General features: G+C 44.4%; 1 protein-coding gene across 4 annotated transcripts in view; it reads right to left on the bottom strand.

Annotated features, from left to right (window-relative positions):
* LOC139264693 (extended synaptotagmin-2-like) overlaps positions 1–24906 on the bottom strand; it is a 267559-nt gene that overhangs the window by 69285 nt on the left and 173368 nt on the right. For all 4 annotated transcript variants that reach the window (XM_070881611.1, XM_070881612.1, XM_070881610.1 and 1 more), the window contains exons 8-9: positions 2444–2564; positions 67–243 (exon numbers count right to left, since the gene is read on the bottom strand). In XM_070881611.1, the coding sequence (XP_070737712.1) occupies positions 67–243; positions 2444–2564 (298 nt within the window). The remainder of the gene's footprint in view (positions 1–66; positions 244–2443; positions 2565–24906) is intronic.

Genomic DNA, 24906 nt, shown 5'->3' with positions numbered 1-24906 from the left:
TGCACATTACCTAAACCTACACAAAAAGAACTGGTTCAGCTGCTTGCTTATAAGAAGCAGAGCTACCTCATAAACCTCGTTCCACTTTGGACTTAGACTTTCTTTGACGGTCTTGCTTTGGAACATCTGGTTACCAATACGAAGAATGCCATATGGGTCAGATTTGCCTTTCACAAGTCCCTTCATATACATGTCTTTCCATTCCAGATCCTGAGCTTCAATGAAGTGTATTCTTAGAAGCCCCTAACAAATAAAAGAGCAAACACAAACAGTGAAATATAACAAATAAAATCTACAATCTAGCACAATAATTACAGAGAGAATAATGAGTACTTAAGTGATTATGTTATTACTTTCATTGAAGAATTCAAAGCATATCAGCTACCATGTAAACCTTAATTGTAGCTAATATATACTTAGATTTTGCCTTTTAGGGAGGGGAAAAGACACCAAGGAGAGTTACTGTGTTTGGTCAGTATTTGTATTAACAGTTTTGCATTGGTATAGAATGACTTTCATACTTTATCCATTGCACAAGCATTTTTCCACCTTCCCTTTGCTCTTCTGATGGCATGCTGGAGTATAGTTCAACAGCAGTTATCACCGACGCACCAATGTTGTGCTGTTGCTACGGAGCTTGATCTTCTCATCCATCCTTGGTGGACATGTACTTTGAGGATGTTTCACTGGACAGTGTGTGAATCTTGGCTGAATTTCCTCTCCCTAGCCCAGGGATGCCAAAGCCAAATGTCAGGTCCCTGACTGAATCAGTCTAACTCAGCACAAATCAAGGATCAAACCAAATGGCTCAAGCAATTCACACAACTCCAGGACAAAGCAAAAGGACGAGAGTCATGCTGATGGGACCCTTAAATCTATCAACAACAACTTGTATTTATATAGCACCTTTAACGTAGTGAAACTTCCCAAGGCTCTTCACAGGAGTATTAGGAGATAAAAGATTTGACACCGAGCCGCAAAAGAAGAAATTAGGGCAGGTGGTCAAAGAGGTAGGTTTTAAAGAGCGTCTTGAAGGAGGAAAGTTTAGGCAGGGAGTTCCAGAGCTTAGGGCCTAGGCAACAGAAGACATGGCCATCAATGGACGAGATTATAATCAGGGATCCTCAACATAGAAAATAGGTGCAGGAGTAGGCCATTCAGCCCTTTGAGCCTGCACCTTCAATATGATCATGGCTGATCATGCAACTTCAGTAACCCATTCCTGCTTTTTCTCCATACTCCTTGATCCCTTTTAGCTGTAAGGGCCACATCCAACTCCCTTTTGAATATATCCAATGAACTGGCCTCAACAACTTTCTGTCGTAGAGAATTCCACAGGTTCACAATTCTCTGAGTGAAGAAGTTTCTCCTCATCTCAGTCCTAAATGGCTTACCCCTTATCCTTAGACCAAGATCTTCAAGAGGGCAGAATTAGAGGAGCGCAGACATCTCGGGGTTTGTGGAGCTGGAGGAAATTACAGAGCTAGGGAGGGGCGAGGCCATGGAGGGATTTGAAAACAAGGATGAGAATTTTGAAATCGAGATGTTGCTAAACCAGGTCAGCGAGCACAGAAATGATGGGTGAGCGGGACTTGGTGCGAGTTAGGACACGGGCAGCTGGGTTTTAAATCACCTCTAGTTTACGTAGGGTAGAATGTGGGAGGCCAGCCAGGAGTTACAGATACCTTGCTTTTTTTCCCCCCAAAGACAGCAAATGGTAGGTTGCAAGCATGTCTATATTTAATTCTTCAGAGGCCTGGAACAATTGGCAATTGGCAACACAGTGATCCATTTCAACTCCTTCTATTGCCTGGGTGTGCCTGGTATCATCCAACATTGAATATAAATATCTCAGCCTAAACAACATATTTGCCCGACAGAAACGTACAAATTATCACAAGGGGCCTATAATCTGATTAGACACCTTTCCAAGGGTTCCAGGAGCAACCAAAGTTTCACAACCAGGAGTGAATTCTGGTAACATTGCAATGGCTTCCACCCGGAATGGAATGCAGTAATACAGAAAGGTAGAGGCAAACCCCTTTCAGCTCACAGTTTACAGAAACCAACTGAAATTTGCTTATTTTGCAACAATTCCAATACTCTGCACCACTACACTGTCCTTCAGCCTGAACATTAAAATTCCCAAGCTTTCCTAAATGTTAACAGCACAAGAGGCCATTTGGCCCATCATGCCTGTGCCAACTCTTTGCTAGAACAATGCAAAAGTAATCCCACTGCTCTGCTCCCTCCCTCTGCTTCAATCTATTATACATTGTTAACGAACATGCCTACAGCTGATGAATTAACAATTAATGGTTACCTTATCCAACCACTGAAGGTAGTATAAATCTTCAATTAAATCCTTCAAGTTAAAATAAGTACAGGATTTTCCAGTTATTTTCCAGTTCAATGCCTGAGATGTCAGAACTCTGAAACTTACTTTTGGTACAGGGAAACGCAGCTGAGCCAAGTGCACCTCATCCACCAGTGGTACCGTAATCCGATTGGGCAGCACCAGATAGTTGGAGATGATATCAAGGATGATCGTATCAGACATGCCACTGAAGAAAAAAAGGACACAGAAATCAGGTTAAAGCATTCCACCCAGAGACAAGATAAATTTATTACTCCATACATACATTAAACATGGAAGGTCTCTGCGCTCGGACTTCATACTCAGTTACAAATACAAAACCATGAAAGGTCATCAATTCGAAACGTTAACTCTGTTTCTCACTCCACAGATGCCACCTGACCTGCTGACTGTTTCCAGTATTTTTTGAGTTTCATTTCAGATTTCCATTATTATGCTTTCATCTTCTGCTCAAGACTTGCACTTTCAACCTTAAGTCTGAACTGGCCCGTTTACTCAAAGTTCCTGCGACCAAACAGTAATTAAACTCCAGATGACCCAAACCTCTGTTTAGATAACAATTAGGTTTGTGTTCTTAAAGGGACACAACTCAATTTTATCAGAGTAATCTATCGTCCATTACATGGTATAACACACCTGGCCTTGTTATAAAGGAATGCTCCAGCAGATCCACTAATTACTGAAAAATTAACATACCAGATACGAATACTACTATGCAAATGGAAGTTTTATTTGGTATAACAATCTTGAGCAAATTTAATATCAGGGACTAAATTTATTTAGTTTGGCTCTTTAACTGAATAGATCGAGCAGATACATACGTTTAGTCACCAAGCGTACAAAATATGAATCCAAGAACAGGCTCAATGAAGATTCTTTCCACTTCAAGACACAACTCCAAATAGCAATCTATAACAACTATTTTTACGGGGGTAAAAACCCAAAACATTTAGAAAGGGGTGGGGGGGGGAGGAGGTGTAATCTTTTTAAACATATTACATACATAATTTCAAATTATAATCCTTATACAGGTTCGACCTCTCTGGTCCGGCATCCTCGGGACCTGACCGGTACTGGAATGGAGAATTTTCCGAACCACGGGAGATCACGCTTACCTTCCTGTGTGCGCGCGTGCTGGCAGCCTGTGGGCGACTCCCTCAGCACCCGCACACACACTCACTGACTGACAGCCGCTCCAGCCAACTGCCGAACACACGCATTGATTGACAGTTGTTCCGGCCAACCGCTGAACACACTCACTGACTGACAGCCGGCCAATTGAAACTTTAAAAAAAATTCTCCCCTCTCTCAGGCCCAACTAATGCTGAACCATGGATGTTTCTGGACCAGCATGTTCCGGACCAGAGAGGTCCAACTTGTATTACATCAGCAACATAGGTTCAAGATCTTGGTATTTAAATGCAGTTGACACAAATTGGAGCCCCTAAAAATCCAACTGGAACCCCAAAAAAGTAAATTCCTATTAGGTCGCTAACATAACCAATTTCAAGTGCTTTGCAGGATATTGTGACCATAATATGTTTGAATTTCAAATTCAGTTGGAGGGTGAGAAAGTTGGTTCTCAAACCAGGGTCCCAAGCTTAAATAATGGAGACTACAAAGATATGATGATGATGATCATCGTCGTCGTCTTAGGCAGTCTCTCGGAATCGAGGAAGACTTGCTTCCACTCTTAAAATGAGTCCTTAGGTGGCTGAACAGTTCAATACGAGAACCACAGTCCCCGTCACAGGTGGGACAGATAGTCGTTGAGGGAAGGGGTGGGTGGGGCTGGTTTGCTGCACACTCTTTCCACTGCCTGCGCTTGATTTCTTCATTCTCTCGGCGATGAGACTAGAGGTGCTCATCGCCCTCCTGGATGGATTTCCTCCACTTAGGGCGGTTTTTGGCCAGGGACTCCCAAGTGTCGGTGGGGATGTTAGAGGGTGTCCTTATAACGTTTCCTCTGCCCACCTTTGGCTCGCTTGCCGTGAAGGAGTTCTGAGTAGAGCACTTGCTTTGGGAGTCTCATGTCTGGCATGCAAACGATGTGGCCTGCCCAGCAGAGTTGATCAGGTGTGGTCAGTGCTTTAATGCTGGGGATGTTGGCCTGGTCGAGGACGCTAACGTTGGTGCGTCTGTCCTCCCAGGGGATTTGTAGGATCTTGCGGAGACATCGTTGGTGGTATGAGGGTAGAGTTGGCTAAAGTGGACTGGGAAAATAGACTAAAGAATGGGACAGTTGATGAGCAGTGGCAGACATTTAAAGAAATATTTCATAACTCACAACAAAAATATATCCCAATGAGAAGGAAAGACTGTAAGAGAAGGGAGCACCATCTGTGGCTAACTAAGGAAATAAGGGAGGGTATCAAATTGAAAACAAAAGCATACAATGTGGCCAAGACTAGTGTGAGGCCACAGGATGGGAAATTGTTTAAAAGCCAGCAGAGAACGACTAAAAAAATGATTAAGGGAAGATAGATTATGAAAGTAAACCAGCACGAATAATAAAAACAGATAGTAAGAGTTTCTACAGGTACATAAAAAGGAAACGAGTGGCTAAAGTAAATATTGGTCCCCTGGAGGATGAGACTGGGGAATTAATAATAGAGAATAGGGAAATGGCAGAGACATTGAACAAATAGTTTATATCGGTGTTCGCGGTATAAGTCACTAAAAACATCCTAATAGTGGATAGTCAAGTAGGGAGGAACTTAATACAATCACTATCACTAATGAAGTAGTACTCTGTAAAATAATGGGACTAATGGCGGACAAGTCCCCTGGACCTGATGCCTTGCATCCGAGGGTCTTAAGAGAAGTGGCTGCAGAGATAGTGGATACATTGGTTGTGATCTACCAAAGTTCCCTGGATTCTGGGACGGTCACAGAACATTGGTAAACCGCAAATAACGCCCCTATTTTTAAAAAAAGGAGGCAGACAAAACGCAGGAAACTATTGACCAGTTAGCCTAACATCTGTCAATGGGAAAATGCTGGAGTCCATTATTAAGGAAGCAGTAGCGGGACATTTGGAAAAGCATAATTCAATCAAGCAGAGTCAGCATGGTTTTATGAAAGGGATATCGTATTTGACAAATTTGCTCGAGTTCTTTGAGGATGTAAAGAGCAGGGTGGATAAGGGGGAACCAGTCGATATGGTGTATTTGGATTTCCAGAAGGCATTCGATAGGGTGCCACATAAGAGGTTACTGCACAAGATAAAAGCTCCCGGGGTTGGGGGTAATATATTAGCATGGAGTGAGGATTGACTAACAGAAGAGAGAGTCGGGATAAATGGTTCATTCTCTGGTTGACAAACAGTGACTTATATTGTGCCTCAGGGATCGGTGCTGGGTCCTCAACTATTTACAATCTATATTAATGTCTTGGATGAAGGGACCGAGTGTAATGTAGCCAAGTTTGCTGATGATACAAAGATGGGTGGGAAAGCAAACTGTGAGGAGGACACAAAAAAAATCTGAAAATGGTTAGAGACAGGCTATGTGAGTGGGCAAAAATTTGGCAGATGGAGTATAATGTGGGAAAGTGTGAGGTTATCCACTTTGGCAGAAATAATCAAAAAGAAAATTATAATTTAAATGGAGAAAAATTGCAAAGTGCTGCAGTACAGAGGGACCTGGGGGTCCTTGTGCATGAAACACAAAAAGTTAGTATGCAGGTACAGCAAGTAATCAGGAAGGCAAATGGAATGTTGGCCTTTATTGCAAGGGGGGATAGAATATAAAAGCAGAGAAGTCCTGCTACAACTGTACAGGGTATTGGTGAGGCCAAACCTGGAGTACTGAGTATAGTTTTGGTCTCCGTATTTAAGGAAGGATATACGTGCTCTGGAGGCTGTTCAGAGAAGGTTCACGAGGTTGATTCCGGAGATGAGGGGGTTGACTTAGGAGGAAAGGTTGAGTAGGTTGGGCCTATACACATTGGAGCTCAGAAGAATGAGAGATGATTTTATTGAAACTTATAAGATAATGAGGGGACTCGACAAGGTGGATGCAGAGAGGATATTTCCACTCATAGGAGAAACTAAAACTAGGTGACATAGTCTTAGAATAAGGTGCCGCCCATTTAAAACTGAGATAAGGAGAAATTTCTTCTCGAACAGGGTTGTAAATCTGTGGAATTCTCTGTCCCAAAAAACTGTGGAGGCTGGGTCATTGAATATATTTAAGGCGGATATAGAATTTTGAGTGATAAGGGAGTAAAGGATTATGGGGAGCAGGCAGGGAAATGGAGCTGAGTCCATGATCAGATCAGCCATGATCTTATTGAATGGCGGAGCAGGCTCGAGGGGCCGTATGGCCTATTCCTGCTCCTATTTCTTATGTTCTCATGAGTTTAGGAAAACCATACGGTACACAATGAAGCACCAAAACTCATCACTAATACCGCTCGATTCTGTCAGCAACCATGAGTGTGATTCTGTCAATAAAAATATTTCCCCACTTGTGCAGATTGTGCTTTACAAGATAAATGACCACAGAATGCTGAGCAAGAATCTTCTTCTGAACTACGACTGATGCTACTCCACACTGCTCCATGTAACAACGAATGTACCATCTCAGTTTAAGTTGTAACCGAGTACCTCAAACTTTTTTTAAAAAGGGATTGAAGATAGATTTAGAAGCATTTTTTCCTCTTAGGGTCAAGAATGGTTGGTCATCACTGGTCTAAAATTGTGCAGTACATTAGAATTTTTCCAATTTAGCAAATTTGAAGTGGGAATTTCCAGTAGAGGGCAGCAGTGACTGAACATTCTGCTTCTCAACAGAAAGTGATTATCTGCATGAACATTTTTATGCCCTTTTGCGCATGCGCACCCAATACCCCTGTGCACATGCACGCTGTCACCAAGGTCCGGCCGCGCATGAGCAGGACACCATAGTTGTGTCTGCAGTGCAGCGTGAGCCACGCTTTCCTCAGCTCCGTGAGACAAGGCTGGCCAGGAGAGAATCGAAAGGGGAGAGAGAGGGGCGATTGGAGCGAGAGAGAGAGAGGGGGGATCGGAGCGAGAGAGAGAGAGAGGGGGGGGATCGGAGCGAGAGAGAGAGAGGGGGGGGATCGGAGCGAGAGAGAGAGAGGGGGGGGATCGGAGCGAGAGAGAGAGGGGGGGGGGATCGGAGCGAGAGAGAGAGGGGGGGGATCGGAGCGAGAGAGAGAGGGGGGGGGATCGGAGCGAGAGAGAGAAGGGGGATCGGAGCGAGAGAGAGAGGGGGGATCGGAACGAGAGAGAGAGGGGGGATCGGAGCGAGAGAGAGAGGGGGGATCGGAGCGAGAGAGAGAGGGGGGATCGGAGCGAGAGAGAGAGGGGGGATCGGAGCGAGAGAGAGAGGGGGGATCGGAGCGAGAGAGAGAGGGGGGATCGGAGCGAGAGAGAGAGGGGGGATCGGAGCGAGAGAGAGAGGGGGGATCGGAGCGAGAGAGAGAGGGGGGATCGGAGCGAGAGAGAGAGAGGGGGGATCGGAGCGAGAGAGAGAGGGGGGATCGGAGCGAGAGAGAGAGGGGGGATCGGAGCGAGAGAGAGAGGGGGGATCGGAGCGAGAGAGAGAGAGGGGGGATCGGAGCGAGAGAGAGAGAGGGGGGATCGGAGCGAGAGAGAGAGGGGGGATCGGAGCGAGAGAGAGAGGGGGGATCGGAGCGAGAGAGAGAGGGGGGATCGGAGCGAGAGAGAGAGGGGGGATCGGAGCGAGAGAGAGAGGGGGGATCGGAGCGAGAGTGGGGATTGGAGAGCGAGAGAGAGAGAGAGAGAGAGAGAGATAGAGAGAGAGAGGGGATTGGAGAGAGAGAGAGAGAAAAGAGAAAAAGAGAGAAACATAGAAAATAGGTGCAGGAGTAGGCCATTTGGCCCTTCGAGCCTGCACCGCCATTCAATGAGTTCATGGCTGAACATGCAACTTCAGTACCCCATTCCTGCTTTCTCACCATACCCCTTGATCCCCCTAGTAGTAAGGACTACATCTAACTCCTTTTTCAATATATTTAGTGAATTGGCCTCAACAATTTTCTGTGGTCGAGAATTCCACAGGTTCACCACTCTCTGGGTGAAGGAGAGAGAGAATGGGGGGGGAGGGGTTGGATTGGAGAGATTGGGAGAGAGGGGACCGGGGAGAGAGAGAGAAGGGGGGATCAGAGAGAAGAGGGGTGGAGGAGAGAGAGAGGGAGGATCGGAGAAGAGGAGAGAGAATCAAAGAGAGAGCAGCGAGAGAGAGAGACGGGGAGGAGGTCAGGAACTTGTTTAGGGATGGGAGAATGTCTTAAACCGTGAAAGTGAGCCCTGTCTATTCCAAGTGAACTCTGATCGGTCTGAAGTCGGCAGTCAGAATGTACCAGTCAACTCAAACCCCGCCCCCCCACTCCCCCACAAATAAACCCAAAAGCACGCAGAGGCACATTTATACAAATGAAATGGGCAAATTCTAATCTCAACAGGAAGCAAGTGCACCAGTAACCTATTCGGATCCCCATATTAATTTTATGCTTTTGGTAATTACAGCAATGTTGTAGGATTGCTGGTATGGTATTTTTATATTTTTAAAAATTTATTCTGATTTATACCGAGCACCACAATGGACAACTTATATAAGAATACAGATATAAAAGCACAGAGTGCAATTATGTGCTTTTACAAAACAAACATTCGAGGTATTTGAACCAGTCCTTTGAGACTGGTTAGAGTGAACTATTAATAAGTATGACCAAACATAATTCTGATCCACCATTTCTATTCACTCCCATTACACAGAAGTGCTGTTTGTAGCAGAATCTTCCTCAGAGGATTAAGTGGCTCAGAAAATTAAATTACGGCTTAAAGCTGATGCAAGATAAATTGTCAGGAAAGATTAGGATTATTGCAATGGATATTTTAGGAAAGATTTTGTACTAATCCCAAATCATTCGAGCAAATCAAAAGGATATGTTAGTGCTAAATATCCGAGTGACAGTGCAGCTTGTATCACTGCCAATTTGATAGAAATAGTGTGATGTTAAGGATGCCAAAGCATTAAACAGACTTCGAGAAATAAATGAATTGCCAGATTACAACAAAAAGTTAAAAAGCAAAAAAAAATGATATAAATAGCAGATAAATAAGGACAAAGATGTGCAAGAAGTTTGTGGAAACTATGCAAATGGTTGAGGAGAGTCAGCTCAAAAAGTGAAGGATTTTGGCTGCTTCAAAACTGGGTGCACCAAAATCCTGCTTTTTTGGATGAACATTTCAATGGAACCAATGACATAAAACTTGCATTTATACTGCCACACTGAAACATCTCAAAGTGTTTCACACAATGAATTACTTTTTGGAGTGCACTGACTTTTGTTCTGATTGCTGTCTGTATTATATATGTTCCCTTGGGTATCTGAGGATTAAATCCACATTATGAACATCACACACCTGTACAATAAGTCGAGAACTATTTCTTTCTCCCCACTTCATAGGAATTGGAGTAGGACATTCAGCCCCTCGAGCCTGTTCTGCCATTCAGTTAGATCATGGCTGATCTGCATCTTAACTTCATCCACCTGCCTTTTTCTCCATATTTCTCGACACCCTTACCTAACAAAAACTATCGATCTTAGTCTTGAAAGTTTAAATTCACCCACGAGCCACAAGACTTGGGGGGTGGGGGGAGAAAGTTCCAGATTTCCACTGCCCTGCGTGTTATGTATTTAACCCTTTGTAACCTGCATCACAACTGTCCACCAGAGGGCCTACCTGTTGGAGTCCCAAGGGATCCCAGCATCCCTTGGGAGCACAGTATTTAAGCAGGCCACCCACGAGGTACCTGCACTCTGGAACTATAATAAAGGAGCCAAGGTCACACTTGCTAATTACACACAATACTCGGTCTGACCATTTATTATGAGTGTAACAATTGGCAACGAGCTAACGAACAACCGCGCGAAAATGCAAAGAACAGTCAGCAACTGGAGAAGTTCTCAGAGGGGGACAATTGGGAGGCCTTCGGGGAGAGACTCGACCAATACTTCGTGGCCAACGAGCTGGAATGCGACAAAACGAAGGGCAATCCTCCTAACTGTCTGTGGGACAACAACTTATGGCCTCGTGAAGAATCTCCTGGCCCCGGCTAAGCCAACAGAGAAATCCTACGAGGAATCGTTGGTCCGGGAACACCTAAATCTTAAGGAAAGCATGTTTATGGCGAGATATCGGTTCTACACGTGTCAACGATTGGAGGGCCAGGAAGTGGCGAGCTATGTCGCCGAACTAAGGTGCCTTGCAGGACATTGTGAGTTTGAGGGATTCCTAGAACAAATGCTCTGAGACTTTTTTGGACTGGGCATCGGACATGAGACAATCCTTTGCAAACTGTTGACTGTAAAAACTCTGAATCTGAGTAAAGCCATAATGATAGCCCTGGCGTTTATGTCCACCAGCAACAACACAAAGCAGATTTCGCAGAACAAAGATGTTTCGGCCAGTACTGTGCATAAAGTAACGTCGGTTTTGAGCAGAAATGTGCAGGGCAGAATGTAGGTGTCGGCTGCTGTGGCCCGATCTCAATTGACCCAGAGTCCACCATCGTCTGTTAATGTGAGGCAGTTAACACCCTGTTGGCGCCACGGGGGTGATTGGCGCCATCAATGCTGCTTTAAGCACTATGCGTGCAATGGCTGCAGAACAATGGGACACCTCCAACGAATGTGCAGGCGAGCTGCAAACCCTGCAAACCACCACGTTGCAGAGGAAGGTCGATCTACAGTGGATCAGACAGAATTGGACGGAGGAGGCAGAGATATACAGGGTACACACGTTCACGACGAAATGCCCAACAATAATGTTGAAAGTAGAACTGAACGTCTATGGAGCTGGAGACGGGGGCAAGTCAGTCCATAATGAGTAAAACAGCCTTCGACCGGCTGTAGGGAAAGAAGGCACACAGGCCCAAGCTCTGCCCTATTCACACCAAACTAAGGACTTACACAAAGAAACTAATCTCTGTAATTGGTCGTGCTGAAGTCAAGGTCTCCTATGATGGAGCAGTACACGAACTCCCGCTGTGGACTGTGCCAGCGGATGGCCCCGTTTTGTTTGGTAGAAGCTGGCTGGGGTAATCCGCTGGAACTGGGACGACATCCGAGCGCGCTCGTCCGTCGACGACACCGCATGTACCCAGGTTCTAAGCAAATTCCCTTCGTTATTTGAGCCAGGCATTGGAAGCTTCTCGGGGGCGAAAGTGCAGATCCTTTGGTTCCCGGTACACAACCCATCCACCACAAGGCTCGGGCGGTACCATACATGATGCGTGAAAAAGTGAAAATCAAGCTGGACAAGCTGCAACCCGAAGGCATCATTGCGCCGGTGGAATTCAACGACTGGGCCAGTCCCATTGTTCCGGTACTCAAGGAGGACAGTACGGTTAGAATTTGCGGGGACAATAAAGTAACGATTAACCGTTTTTTGCTGCAGGACCAGTACCCGCTACCCAAGGCTGACGACCTATTCGCGACCCTGGCTGGAGGAAAGACGTTCACCAAGCTGGACCTGACCTCGGCCGACATGACGCAGGAGCTGGAGGAGTCTTCGAAAGGCCTCACCTGCATCAACATGCACAAAGGTCTACAACCAGTGCCCGTTCAGGATTCGGTCGGCCGCAGTGATCTTCCAATGAAACATGGAGAGCCTGCTAAAGTCGGTTCCTTGCACAGTGGCCTTCCAGGACGACATATTGGTTGCAGATCGGGACACCATGGAGCACCTGAAGAATTTGGAGGAGGTTCTTAGTCGATTGGATCGCATGGGGCTCAGGTTGAAACGCTCAAAATGTGTTTTCCTGGCACAGGAAGTCGAATTCTTAGGAAGGAGAATCGCAGCAGACCGCATCAGACTCACCAACGCCAAGACAGAGGACATCAAGATCACGCCGCGACCACGGAACGTGACGGAACTGCGGTCGTTCCTGGGACTCCTTAACTACTTGGGTAATTTCCTACCTGGGTTAAGCACCCTGCTAGAACCCCTACATGCGCTACTGCGCAAGGGAGACGTCTGGGTATGGGGGAATTCACAAGAGGCTGCCTTTAAGAAATTTATTATGTTCGAACAAACTGCTTGTCCTGTATAACCCATGTAAACGATTGGTGTTAGCTTGCAATGTGTCGTCATACGGGGTCGGGTGTGTGTTACAACAGGCTAACGAATCGAGGATTTTGCAACCAGTTGCGTCTGCATCCAGGAGTTTGTCCAAGGCCAAAAGGGTCGACAGCATGGTTGAAAAAGAGGCTCTGGCGGCGTTTATGGGGTAAAGAAAATGCACCAGTACTTGTTTGGCCTCAAGTTCGAGCTTGAAACTGACCACAAGCTGCTCATATCGCTGTTCTCGGAGAGCAAAGGGATTAATATCAATGCCTCTGCCCATCTAAAGGTGGGCACTCACGCTGTCGGCATACAACCATGTAATCCGCCACAGACCGGGAATAGAGAACTGCGCAGATGCTCTCAGTCGGTTACCATTGCCCACCACCGGAGTGGAAATGGCATCGCCAGCAGACTTGATCATGGTCATGGAGGCATTTGATAGCGAGAAATTCCCCGTTACGACCTGCCAGATCAGGACCTGGACAAGCCAGGATCCTTTACTGTACCTGGTAAAAAACTGTGTCCATGGGAGCTGGTCCAGTGTCCCATTGGAGATGCAGGAAGCGATTAAGCCAATCCACAGATGCAAAGATGAGCTGTCCCTGCAGGCGGACTGTCTTTTGTGGGGCAATCGTGTAGTCTTGCCCAAGAAAGGCAGAGACACATTCATTTGCGAACTGCACAACACCCACCCAGACACTGTGATGATGAAAGCCATAGCCAGATCACACGTATGGTGGCCTGGCATCGACTCAGATTTAGAGTCATGTGTGCACCAGTGAAACATTTGCTCTCAGTTGAGCAATGCACCCAGAGAGACACCACTAAGTTTGTGGTCCTGGCCATCCAAACCATGGTCGAGGATCCATGTAGACTATGCGGGCCCATTCCTCGGCAAAATGTTTTTGGTTGTCGTGGACACTTACTCAAAGTGGATTGAATGTGCAATAATGTCTGTAAGCACGTCCACCATTGAAAGTCTACGAGCTATGTTCACCACGCACGGCCTGCCTGATGTCCTAGTCAGCGACAATGGGCCGTACTTCACCAGTGCTGAATTCAAAGAATTCATGACCCGCAACGGGATCAAACATGTCACATCTGCGCCGTTCAAGCCCACATCCAATGGTCAGGCAGAACGGGCCGTTCAGACAATCAAGCAAAGCTTGAAATGCGTGTCGGAAGGCTCCCTGCAGACCCGGTTGTCCCGAGTACTGCTCAGTTACCGCATCAGACCCCACTCACTCACCGGGATTCCCCCACTGAGCTGCTCATGAAAAGGGCGCTTAAAACAAGGCTCTCTCTGGTCCGCCCTGATCTACATGATCACATGGAGGACAAGCGGCATCAACAAAGTGTGTACCATGACCGCGCAAACTTGTCATGCGATATTGAGATCAATGATCCTGTGTTTGTGCTCAATTATGGACATGGTCCCAAATGGCTCGCTGGCACGGTCACAGCCAAAGAGGGGAGCAGGGTATTTCAGGTCAAACTGACCAATGGACAAACGCACAGAAAACACTTGGATCAAATTAAACTACGGTTTACCAACAGCTATGTAGAACCTGAAGAGGACACCACCAACTTTGACCCTCCAACACACACACACACACACACACACACAGTGGAAACTGACATCACAGTTAACCACGAAACAGAACTCATCACCCCCAGCAGCCCGGCAAGGCCGGCTGCCCAACAGCCCAGAGAAGAATCGACCAACCCAACCGCACCAACATTTGTACCGAGACGATCGACAAGGGAGCGCAAAGCCCCAGATCGTCTCACTTTGTAAATAAGTGTACTCTTGAGTTCACGGGGGAGTGATGTTATGTATTTAACCCCTTGTAACCTGCATCACACCTGTCCACCAGAGGGTCTACCTGTTGGAGTTCCAAGGGATCCCAGCATCTCTTGGGAGCACAGTATATAAGCAGGCCACCCACGAGGTACCTGCACTCTGGAACTATAATAAAGGAGCTAAGGTCACACTTGCTCATTTCATACAGTACTCGGTCTGACCATTTATTATGAGTGTAACATTGTGTGTGTAAAGGTACGTCCCGATTTCACGCCTAAATAATATAGCTCTCTAATTTTATTATGCCCTCTTGTTCTGGATTCTGCACCACAGGAAATATCTACCTTATTGAATCCTTTAATCATTTTAAATACCAAGAACAGATCATCCCTCAACCTTCTAAACTCGAGAATGCAACCTGCCTTCATAATTTAACCTTTTAAGCTCTAGGTTAATTCTGGTGAATCTGCACTGTACCCCTTCCATGGTTAATATATATTTCCTGCGGCTTGGTGCCCAAAACTGAATGCAGTAACTCCAATGACGTTTGACCAAGGCTTTTTACAACTGAAGCATCACTTCCACACTTTTGAATTCCACCCCCACACCCCTTGTGATAGAGGCCAACATTCCTTTTGCCTTACTTTTTGTATCTATGTACTAACTTTTCATAATTTATGTACATGGTTACCCAAATCCCTTTGCCTCCTCCACAGCTTTTATAAAGAAAGTATTCCAATTTGTCTTTTTCAGATCAAAAGTGGATGACCTCATATTTCCTTCCCGACATTGAACTCCACCTGCCAAAGTTTAAACGATTCATTTAGTCTGTCAATGCCCCATTATAACTTCTGGCTGCCATCTACACAATTACTGCACCACCTAACTTAGTGTCATCTGCAAACTTGGATATACAACTCTATTCCTTGCAACTCTCTATCCAGACACTCCCCTATCCACCATACAAGTGACCGCTTCAAAAACTGGAACTACACTAGTCAGACATGACCAGTCCTTGACAAGTCTATGATGTTAAACTGACAGATCTGTAGTTACCTGGTTTCTCTGTTCCTTCTTTCTTAAATTGACATTTGTAATTTTCTAATCCAAAAGCACAATTTCTGAATCTAGGGAGCTTTGGAAAATTATGACCAACGCATCTGCAATTTCCTCAACATTTTTTAATACCCTGGGGTACAAACCATCAGGTCCTGGAGATTTGTCTATCTTACGTTTCACCATTTTCTTCATTTGTATATTGAATACACTAAGTTCCTCCACTTGACTTATGTTGAAGTTCCTTTGCATTACAAGTATTTTATTCTCTTCCTCCAATATGAAAACAGATGCAAAGTACTCATTAAACAAGTATGCCATTTTACTATTATCCATTCTAGTCTCGCTTGCACTCGTCTTTAACTTCCATTGAAAAGCTTCTATATCCAGATGGTTTATGCCCGTGAAGAAAGAATTGATTTCCCCGCCAATGCCCGACATTGTTTCTGATTTATACTGGCAGCTGGCGTGGCCTTTATTTAAATATGAAGATCAGGGCCTGATGATGTCATCATGCCCTAACTGTAATTTTAACCCCAGCCTAACTGGAGAAGCCATTGAGTCTTTCCTGCCCAGTGAAAGCCGGTCAGACGAGGATGGGAAGCAGAAGAGACCATTCCAAGGTAAGTTTCTTACTTTCCTTTGTGGGACGGTCGAGCAGGGGTGCTTCTCTGGGCCACACAAGGGAAGTTTCGGCCTCCCTTGTCTGGACTCACCACCCCTTCCCCCCCCTCTCCCTAACTCAAGATGACCCTGGACCCCCATCCTGAAGTTTACCCGAGTGCTGACCATCAGCCAATGGCCGCCCAATTTTACACAGTCCGTCATGTATTTCAGCCCGTTTCTGGCAGGAATGCAGCCTGTGGCATGTTAATGAGGCCTGGCTGTCAAAATCATGATGGCCTCATTCTGCCTTGGGCAGGTGGGAAAGTAGCGCGGCGGAATCCCACGGTGAATTACAACCCAGCCGACTTTCTTCAACAGTTTCTGTGCAAAACTGGCACACTTGGGCAGTAAGTCACGCCACCCGCTTTGTAAATGTTGATATTTGTTTTATTTGCTGCTGGTCCAAGACAGATCGATTGCCCGACTGCATACTCAGAAAATAACTTGCATTTATATACAGGAGGCAGGATCAGGGCTGGGAGAGGCTTAGATAGGTGCACAAGAGGAAGGGGCAGTGGAATACAGCAGAGGCAACAGACTTGAAATTACCAGAGACACACAACAAAACCAGTAAGTTTTATAATGGTTCAATGCCAATGGAGGAGGGACATCAAAATGCAATGTGGAATTGAGCGCCTGATTGTGTCAATAAATTCAAAAGGAAACTGTGTGAAGACTTGATGAGAGAGGTATTTGAGAGTGTGAAAGCGAAAGTGTGGTATATAATTTTTGCTCTTGAAATTTACCTGCCGAACTATAGTGGTTATTTCCAATGACATGCATACACTTTATACAATATGGATGGCAGTGTTACATTATTAATGATAAGCAATATTGTAAGGAACCCAAGGGTGTGGCTACAACTGCTGGCAATATTCCTTACCCACATACTTTCTCTTTGTACATACTGAAAAACTGGAGTTACCACATTCTTGTTTCTAAAAGGATTGGTCGGAGTTGGTAACAGTCAGAAAGCAGCAGGAGTGAGATTTGTGGATTACACAAAGGCAGCTTTCATTTTGGCTGAAATAAGCTTTAAAATAAATGGAATGAGATCCTCCTTTGCAAGGCTTTCTACTTTGCCTCCTTTACATGCAGCCTATTTCATTCAGATGAGTGGGTGGAGGAAAGAATACTTTATTGGATGATAGAAATACACAGGAGTAGGAAATAACTACTATAGTTCAGCAGGTAAATTTCAAGAGCAAAAATTATACACCACACTTTCGCTTTCACACTCTCAAATACCTCTCTCATCAAGTCTTCACTCAGTTTCCTTTTGAATTTATTGACACAATCAGGCGCTCAATTCCACACTGCTTTTTGTGTAAAAAATAAATTACATTTATCTGACTTTTCTTATGATGTGCACCATAGAATCAATCTTCAAAATATTAAATATGCACATGTCTATACAAGCTCTCAGTTTTGGAAAGAACAGACCGATGCTGCACCAAAAGATTTCTTGACATCAAACTAACAAAGTTAAAAGCAGGCTCATTATTTACAGCAGCAGAAAGAAATATTGGTGGCAATTTTTAAACTGCTGCTCTTTTTTCACTTGAAAATTTGGCGCCTAACACAAGAAAATCAGTTGGAGGAGGGGGGAACTTAGTCCGTCCCTTGGAGGTCCCAGGACCACCTGATGCTACACCGATACTCTAGTTTTATAGTACAAATGGGCAGAGAGAGCACCGTTCAGTTTGCCCAATCATACCAGGCCATGAACGGCTAATCATCGGTCTTCAAAAGAGATCGCTGGTGCCCACAAAAAGAACCCCAATCCTCTCGGGCCAGGAGGAGTAGGAGTGTCATATATGGGAATATGGCTGCAGGCAACATTCTTAATTCATGGTCGAATTGTAATGGAACATTATTTTACTGAAAAGATGACAACGACAACTTGCATTTATATAGCGCTTTTAACGTAGCAAAATGTTCCAGGAGTGTTATCAAACAAACACCAAGCTACATAAGGAGATATTAGGACAGATGACCAAAAGCATAGTCAAACAGGAAGGTTTTAAGGAGCATATTAAAGGTGGGGAGAGAAGTAGAAAGATTTATGGAGCTGAAAATGGTTGCTCCAAGGAAAAGAAAAGCACAGGAGGGAATAAAAGCAGATCGACTTGGTATTCTAAGAAAACAGACCAAGCATTGTTGAGAAAGCAGACTGAAAGAAAGATGAGCATTGATACAGCACTTTCCCAACCTCAGGACATCCAGAAGTGCTTCACAACCAATTAAGTCCTTTTTTGAAGTGCAATCACTGTGGTAATGTAGGAAACACGCCAGCCAATTTTCACAAGCAAGGTTCCAAAACAACAATGAGATACATGACCAGATAACCTATTTCAGTGATTGAGGAAGAAATATTGGCCAGAACTGCCCTGCTCTTCTTAGAAATAATGCCTTGGGACATTTACATCCACCTGAGGCCAGACGGGGCCCTCAGTTTAATGTCTCATCCAAAAGTCGGCACATCAGACAGTGCAACACTCCCTCAATACTGTACTGAGGTGTCAGCCTAGATTTTGTGCTCAAGGAAGGATCCACCGTCTATTAAAGGAAGGGTACATAAACATTTTAAGCAGAGTATGATACAGGGCTAGGGGGAGAGAGTAGGAAATAGGATTAGCTTTGAATTGCTCGGGCAAAGAGTTATCAACAACGATGTACATTTAGATAGTACCTTTAACATAGTAAATCTTCCTCAGGCTCCATCAAAATTTGACATCGAGCCACATAGAGATATTCGGACAGGTTACCAAAAGCTTGGTCAAAGAGGTAGGTATTAAGGAGCATCTTAAAGGAAGTGAGAGGTGGAGAGGTTTAAGGAAGGAATTCTAAGCATTGGGCCAAGATAGCTGAATGCATGGCTGCCAATTGGGGATGCACAAGAGGCCAGAATTGGAGGAAAGCGCAGATATCGGAGGGTTGTAGGGCTGGAGGAGGTTAGAGATCATCACAGACACAATGGACCGAATTGTCACCTTTAGTGTTGTAAACTTGTATTGTTGTGGGGACACTGAATTACTTCCTTATTTGCTGTCATTTCCATGAATCTACTTGGTCGATGTCAAATAGTGGAGGGGAGCTAGTTGCATCTTCTCCAATTAATTCTGGAGGGAGACAACTATTGGATATATTAAATACATTCATCCTTGATTTCAACCCCACTAGCATACTCTTAATGTTTTAATCTCTCATCAGACAGCCTGCTTAATTTATACTACTGTATGATTTTCCTGGTTTTATCATCAGCATCTGCAGGTATCGAGTTATAGATTCCTCTTTACATGCCAGGAACACTGAGACACTATTTCTATCCTGGCTGAGTTCACCAAAGAGGATCGAAACTGGGGCCATGTCTTGTAGATTTCAATTGTTCAGTTCAATCTTTACACTTGCAGAAGGTTAAAGTGAGATAGGTTAACTGAACATTACAGGGCAAGAACCCAGGTTTGACTCCCCCATATGTGCTAAATCAACTGATATCAGCAAGGTCGATGGCAAGGCTACCTCCATTTGCCTACGTCCCTGTTCTACAGAGAAGAAAATAAACCAAGATTTGTCGTGACGTACGTGTGTGGGGACAGCATCAGGCTTAGGTCTGATGCCTTCTATGATCAAACGTATGAGGGAAATTATAGTACCCCAACTGCTGATCTATCACGCTGCAGGAACTGAAGTTGACACCTTCTTGTCTGTATAGTTTGCTCTGATGCCAGATGGTGTATTAACGCATTAAAGCAATTCAGGATAGAATAAAAAATGGTTTTGCTTTTAGATGAGAAGGGGAAAAGAGGTTTGGTGGCTGTATTTTGGCCAGGGGAGGGGGCAGGGAGGAACAAGGCTAAATTGCTCTTAAATAATTGTCTTTGGTTCTCATTAGTATTGTACAAGGTGCATTTATAATGGATGAGGGAAGCACACTAGTATATTTCTTATCCACTGCTTGTATTATAATCTCACAAAATGAAAACAAAAAAAACTCTCAAAATGAAAACAAAAAGAGAAAAATACCTTTAAGTGTGAAATGCCTTAGCATATTTGAACTGTCAGGAAACTGTCACTTTAAACAGGATACATTAACTGTTTCAGGGCATTTAATGAAGTTGCACAATTTTGTGATCCTGAGCACTAGGAAGACTAAACTTAATAATGGCCAGAACTTGACAAGTCATTTGAAATACATTTTCTGAAAGACAAGTTGGTTAAAAGGTTGAGGTGGCAGTCCCTCATTAAGATGGTTATGATATTACAAAAAAACTACAGCACACCAAATTATATAGAGAGCCTGGAGTTGCCATAGTATCTTTGTGCTTGTTTCGGAGAATGCTACATTTGTAGAGAGACCGAGTGAGCTGTGACTAATGTCTCCAACAGATGCTACCATCTGTCGCTCCAGAACTTCTAACCAAAGGGGGAACATCCAATTTTCCCAGCAATGATTCACAACAACAAATAATTTAATTCCTCACTTCCTCCATAATACATAACTCAATTCTGGCAATGTAACAAGAGCACCAAATGTGTGTGCCATGACACTATCTCAATAAGTCAATTAAGATACAAAGTGTTAACTGAAAGAAACATGCAATGACTTGGTAGGAGAAGATTTATACAGTGATCTGATAGTTTACTTGGGACGGGACTAGTCTCAGGGACTAAGAAACCAGCAGTATAAACAAAATGGATGTAATGTGTCCAATATATGTCACGGCACAACACTAACTGTATATATGGACAACACAAATGAATAAATAAATGATAACAGAAAATACAAAATGGAATCTAAACTTCTCCAGAATAGCAGGAGTTAAACACAGGGAAACAAAATGAGTAACCAAGGCACTCCCCATTGTCAAAGTCCCACCCAATTACTGCTCCCAAGGTAACAAACAAACAAAGCCAATTTTAAATGGAGGTTCGTACATGCTGAAATATTCAATGACTTTGTGTTCCACAATTGAGGTTCTCTACAGAAGATGTTATTTTTTTATATTATTGTGCATTAGTAATTCTTTGCACGAGGGAAAATAGAAGCATGCCACAAGAAATAAATGTGAAATTTATGTCAAGTCTTTTGTTATTATGAAGAAGTGACTTCACATCATGTTCTGAGACACTAGGAACTTTTCCCAGTCTTATTATGCTACTCAGCGCCATTTTAAAGTATTCCTACTATCGATATGACTGTTATTTTGATAGACCAAAATATTTGATTTTCAAAATTGAGATACTACTGTAGTAATAAAAGCAAAACCAACATGGACAATCTGCAGGATGTATTTCAAGTAAATTCTTGATCTGGTTCATTATGCACTTGATAGCTCCACTGATTAACAGAAACAAAATGTGTTTTATTCAAAGATAAACACACGCTTGGTTGCACTCCAATTCAATACAGCGAGTATCGTAATTCAATGGTACCTGATAATTACGTTAGACAGAGGGCACTTTGAGACAACTCTATCTGAAATTAACCAAATGTGCATCTTAATACAGAAGGTGTGCCATCCGTCCTAGAAATTAAACATCCATTGCAATCCACCTGCATTGTATACAGACACTAAACTCTTAACACCTCGCACTCTTAACATGGATATCATGAGCAGTTCTATTCTTACTCACGATCCCAAAGGACTTTGGTGAACAATTTGAAACTGCAGCTCCTCACAGTGTTACTTGTTTACAGATGTAGAGCAGCACTGCGGGAAGAGGTATCCATTCTGTCCTTCTGGCTGGGGAAGGTATGTGGCACAAGGGACTTTGGTGGATTAAAGTACATTCATACTCTCAATAACTTCACTCAAGATACTGCTGCGACTTAACAGCCTGCTCAACTAATGGACTCAGTGTTGTTACATATTTTTCCTTTAAAAAAAAAAATTCATTCTTGGGATGTGGGTGTCGGAAGCATTTATTGTCCATCCCTAGTTACCCTCGAGAAAGTGCTGGTGAGCCACCTTCTTGAACCGCTGCGGTCCATGTGGTGTTAGGTAGGGACTTACAGGACTTTGACCCAGCAACGATGAAGGAACACAAGCTGTAGAGAAGATGATTCCATTTATGGGAAGTCCAAAACTAAGATCTATAAATATAAGATAGTCACTAATAAGTATAATAAAGAACTCAGGAGAAATGTCTTTGCTCAGAGAGTGGTCAGAGAGTAGTTGAGGCGAATAGCATAGATGCATTTAAGGGGAAGCTAGATAAGTACATGAGGGAAAAAGGAATAGAAATAGAAGGATATATTGATGGAGTGGGAGGAAGCTCATGTGGATCATAAACACTGGCATAGGCCTGTTGGGCAAAATGGCCTGTTTCTGTGCTGTAAATACTATGGGCCCAAGTTTCCACCCCCACTTAAAATGGCGCACCTTGTAGGATTAAAACTGCGGCGAAAACCAACCTCGTCATTCTCGCGACTCCTAGTTCCTTGCAGGCCCGTGGCGTGGCGCAGCAAAAGCTGTGGGGGGCGGAACTAGCGCCGTGCTGGGTCAAGACAGCCGGCATGGGGGCGGGGTTAGGGCCCAGCGTGTTTTTGATTGCCGGCAGTGTTGCGCATGCCCAATGGGTCATCAACCTTGGCAATCGGCCATTTAAAGGTAAATCGTGCTCAGTGGGTCAGCTCAGTGATTTGTGGGTGCCTGAAAGAGTGGAAAGAAGTGCTGCATAGGTGTATGCAAGCTAAGGAATGTGTATCTTGAAAAATCAGAGTGTAAATTCAATACAGGAATGCAACAACGCACGGAGAACAAAGAATTTCTTGCCTGATGAAGGGGAGATACTAGTTAATGTCATTAAGAACAGATGGCAGGAGCTGGATACGAGCAACAGAGGTCGCACAAAAATGGCACTCAAAGGAATGAATAAACGCTGGAACCTAGTTGCAGAAGAATACTGGGCAGTGGTACTGCGAGATTTGGAAGGCAGTGTAAAAAATGGCAGGACCTTAGTCAAGTAGTTAGTGTAAGTAATATCTTCATTTTTCAATGGAATTGCAATTATAAATGTGACCATCTGTATATGTCCCACCCAGCAGAAAGACACCCTCTTTAAAAAATTATATTTTCATCTTTGCAGAAGAAATTGGCCCAAAACAAAAGGGAAAGAACAAACAGGAGGAGGCCCGCCAAACCTGCACCTTGGAACAGAGGGTCACTGCTTTGATGAGTCGCACCTGAAGAAAATCAATCAGTACAGCACAAGCTGGGCCCACACGTGAGGGAGAGGGCAAGTCCTGAAAATTCATCGTGACCCTTCAAATCAACCTGCTGTCTGGCCTGCTACGTGAGAGACTACTCATGCCACCCATCCTCCCCCCTCCTGTGCTGCTAACCATTTGACTGTTCTGTTATATTTTGCAGAACATGATGCCAATCTTGAAGATCCTGAAGATTCAGATGTGTGCGATCCAGACCAAGGTGGCGGGGGGGGTGGAGAGGGAGGAGGGGGCATGGATATATGTTCAGGGGAGGATGTTGATCATAATATGGATCAGTCCATAGTGCAGGGCCTCACTCAGCCAGACACTTCGAAGAGTTCTGGTCCGACATTCCATGCTTTCATCCCCTCCCCATCCTTCCGTAGTGCTTTAAGTTTTGATGCGACATGCCATCATTTCTCCACGTACCCATCCGTGTTTAGTGATGTAAGTGCTGGTGCGGCATTTCATGGTTTCACAGGTTCCGTGGTTGCAGGTCCCAGTGGTGGTGGTGGTGGAATGCAGCTTGGAACACCCAGGGTCCCACCGTCCCAGCCTGCGCCTCGCACTGGAGGGGTGCCGCGAGGCAGACCCAGGGCAAGGAGAACGAGAATCCCAACAGGCTCTCCTGAGATGCAGCATGCAACAAATGTGCCTGAGATTATGGCATTGGGTGTGGAGACCAATGTCCTTACCTGAGCACTCGAGGGCACCGTAAATGGGGTGGGTGATGAGGTAACGGGACTGTCGGGACAAATAGCAGTAATGACACAGGAAGTGAAGGCGGGAATGTCAGAGGCAGTGCAAACGATGGCACAGGCCATCAGGGAGGGCGTGTGTGAGGTAGCTGCTGCAATAAGGGCACACAGCCCAGCCAATCAAATGCCACTCCCACTGCATTCCCCGCACCAGCCTCTGTGGAGACCCAAGCCGGGCCAGCCCCATCCCATCACCCACCCCCACGAGGAAGTGCACATTCATCGAGATGCGGATGAGAGATGGGCGCAACCATTCTTTGCTGCTGTTGTTGTTGTTGTTTTTACTGTTGTAACTGTTTTCAAATTGAAATTGTTTAGTAAGTTTTGTAACTTTACAAGTTTATAAGTGATCTTAAAGTTTTTAAGTGATCTTAAGGAGTCATATTAAAGTTTGATACAAGAATTGTTTTATTGCACCAAAGTGACGCTATGTCTAAACCACACTTCAGTTGATGGTATTCAGTGCCTCAAAATTAAGCTGCATTGAGTTACAAAGGTGGCCTTGATCCTGTGCACTTTTTTCTCGACTTGAGTTGAGAACTGCTCTGGATGCAGGTGTGAGCGAGCTGTAATGTATTGCGTTTGCTGTAGTGCTGTTGGACAAGCAGCAGATTATCAGATCATATACATCTGTGGCCTAGTGACAAAGTGGTTCTGGGAGGTAGTATTTTTAATGTTTACTTCTGATGTTCTTGTGTGTAATTATCAATGCTTCTATAACTGTAAACTGTAACCAGCATCTCCTGGTTATTAGAAATGTAAAAACAATATGAATTTTAACTGCCTTATCATTCCAATACAAATTCTTGAACTGGCTTTCATATTTTTTTTCGCTTGGTTCTGTTATGAAGACCATCAGTACTTTTTATGTTCTATTCATTCAAGTTCTATACGGGTAGTTTCCAAACA

This window comes from Pristiophorus japonicus, chromosome 5, assembly GCF_044704955.1.
Source record: "Pristiophorus japonicus isolate sPriJap1 chromosome 5, sPriJap1.hap1, whole genome shotgun sequence".
In the NCBI taxonomy this organism is placed as follows: Eukaryota; Metazoa; Chordata; class Chondrichthyes; family Pristiophoridae; genus Pristiophorus; species Pristiophorus japonicus.
This window is presented reverse-complemented; position numbering and strand designations above follow the sequence as displayed.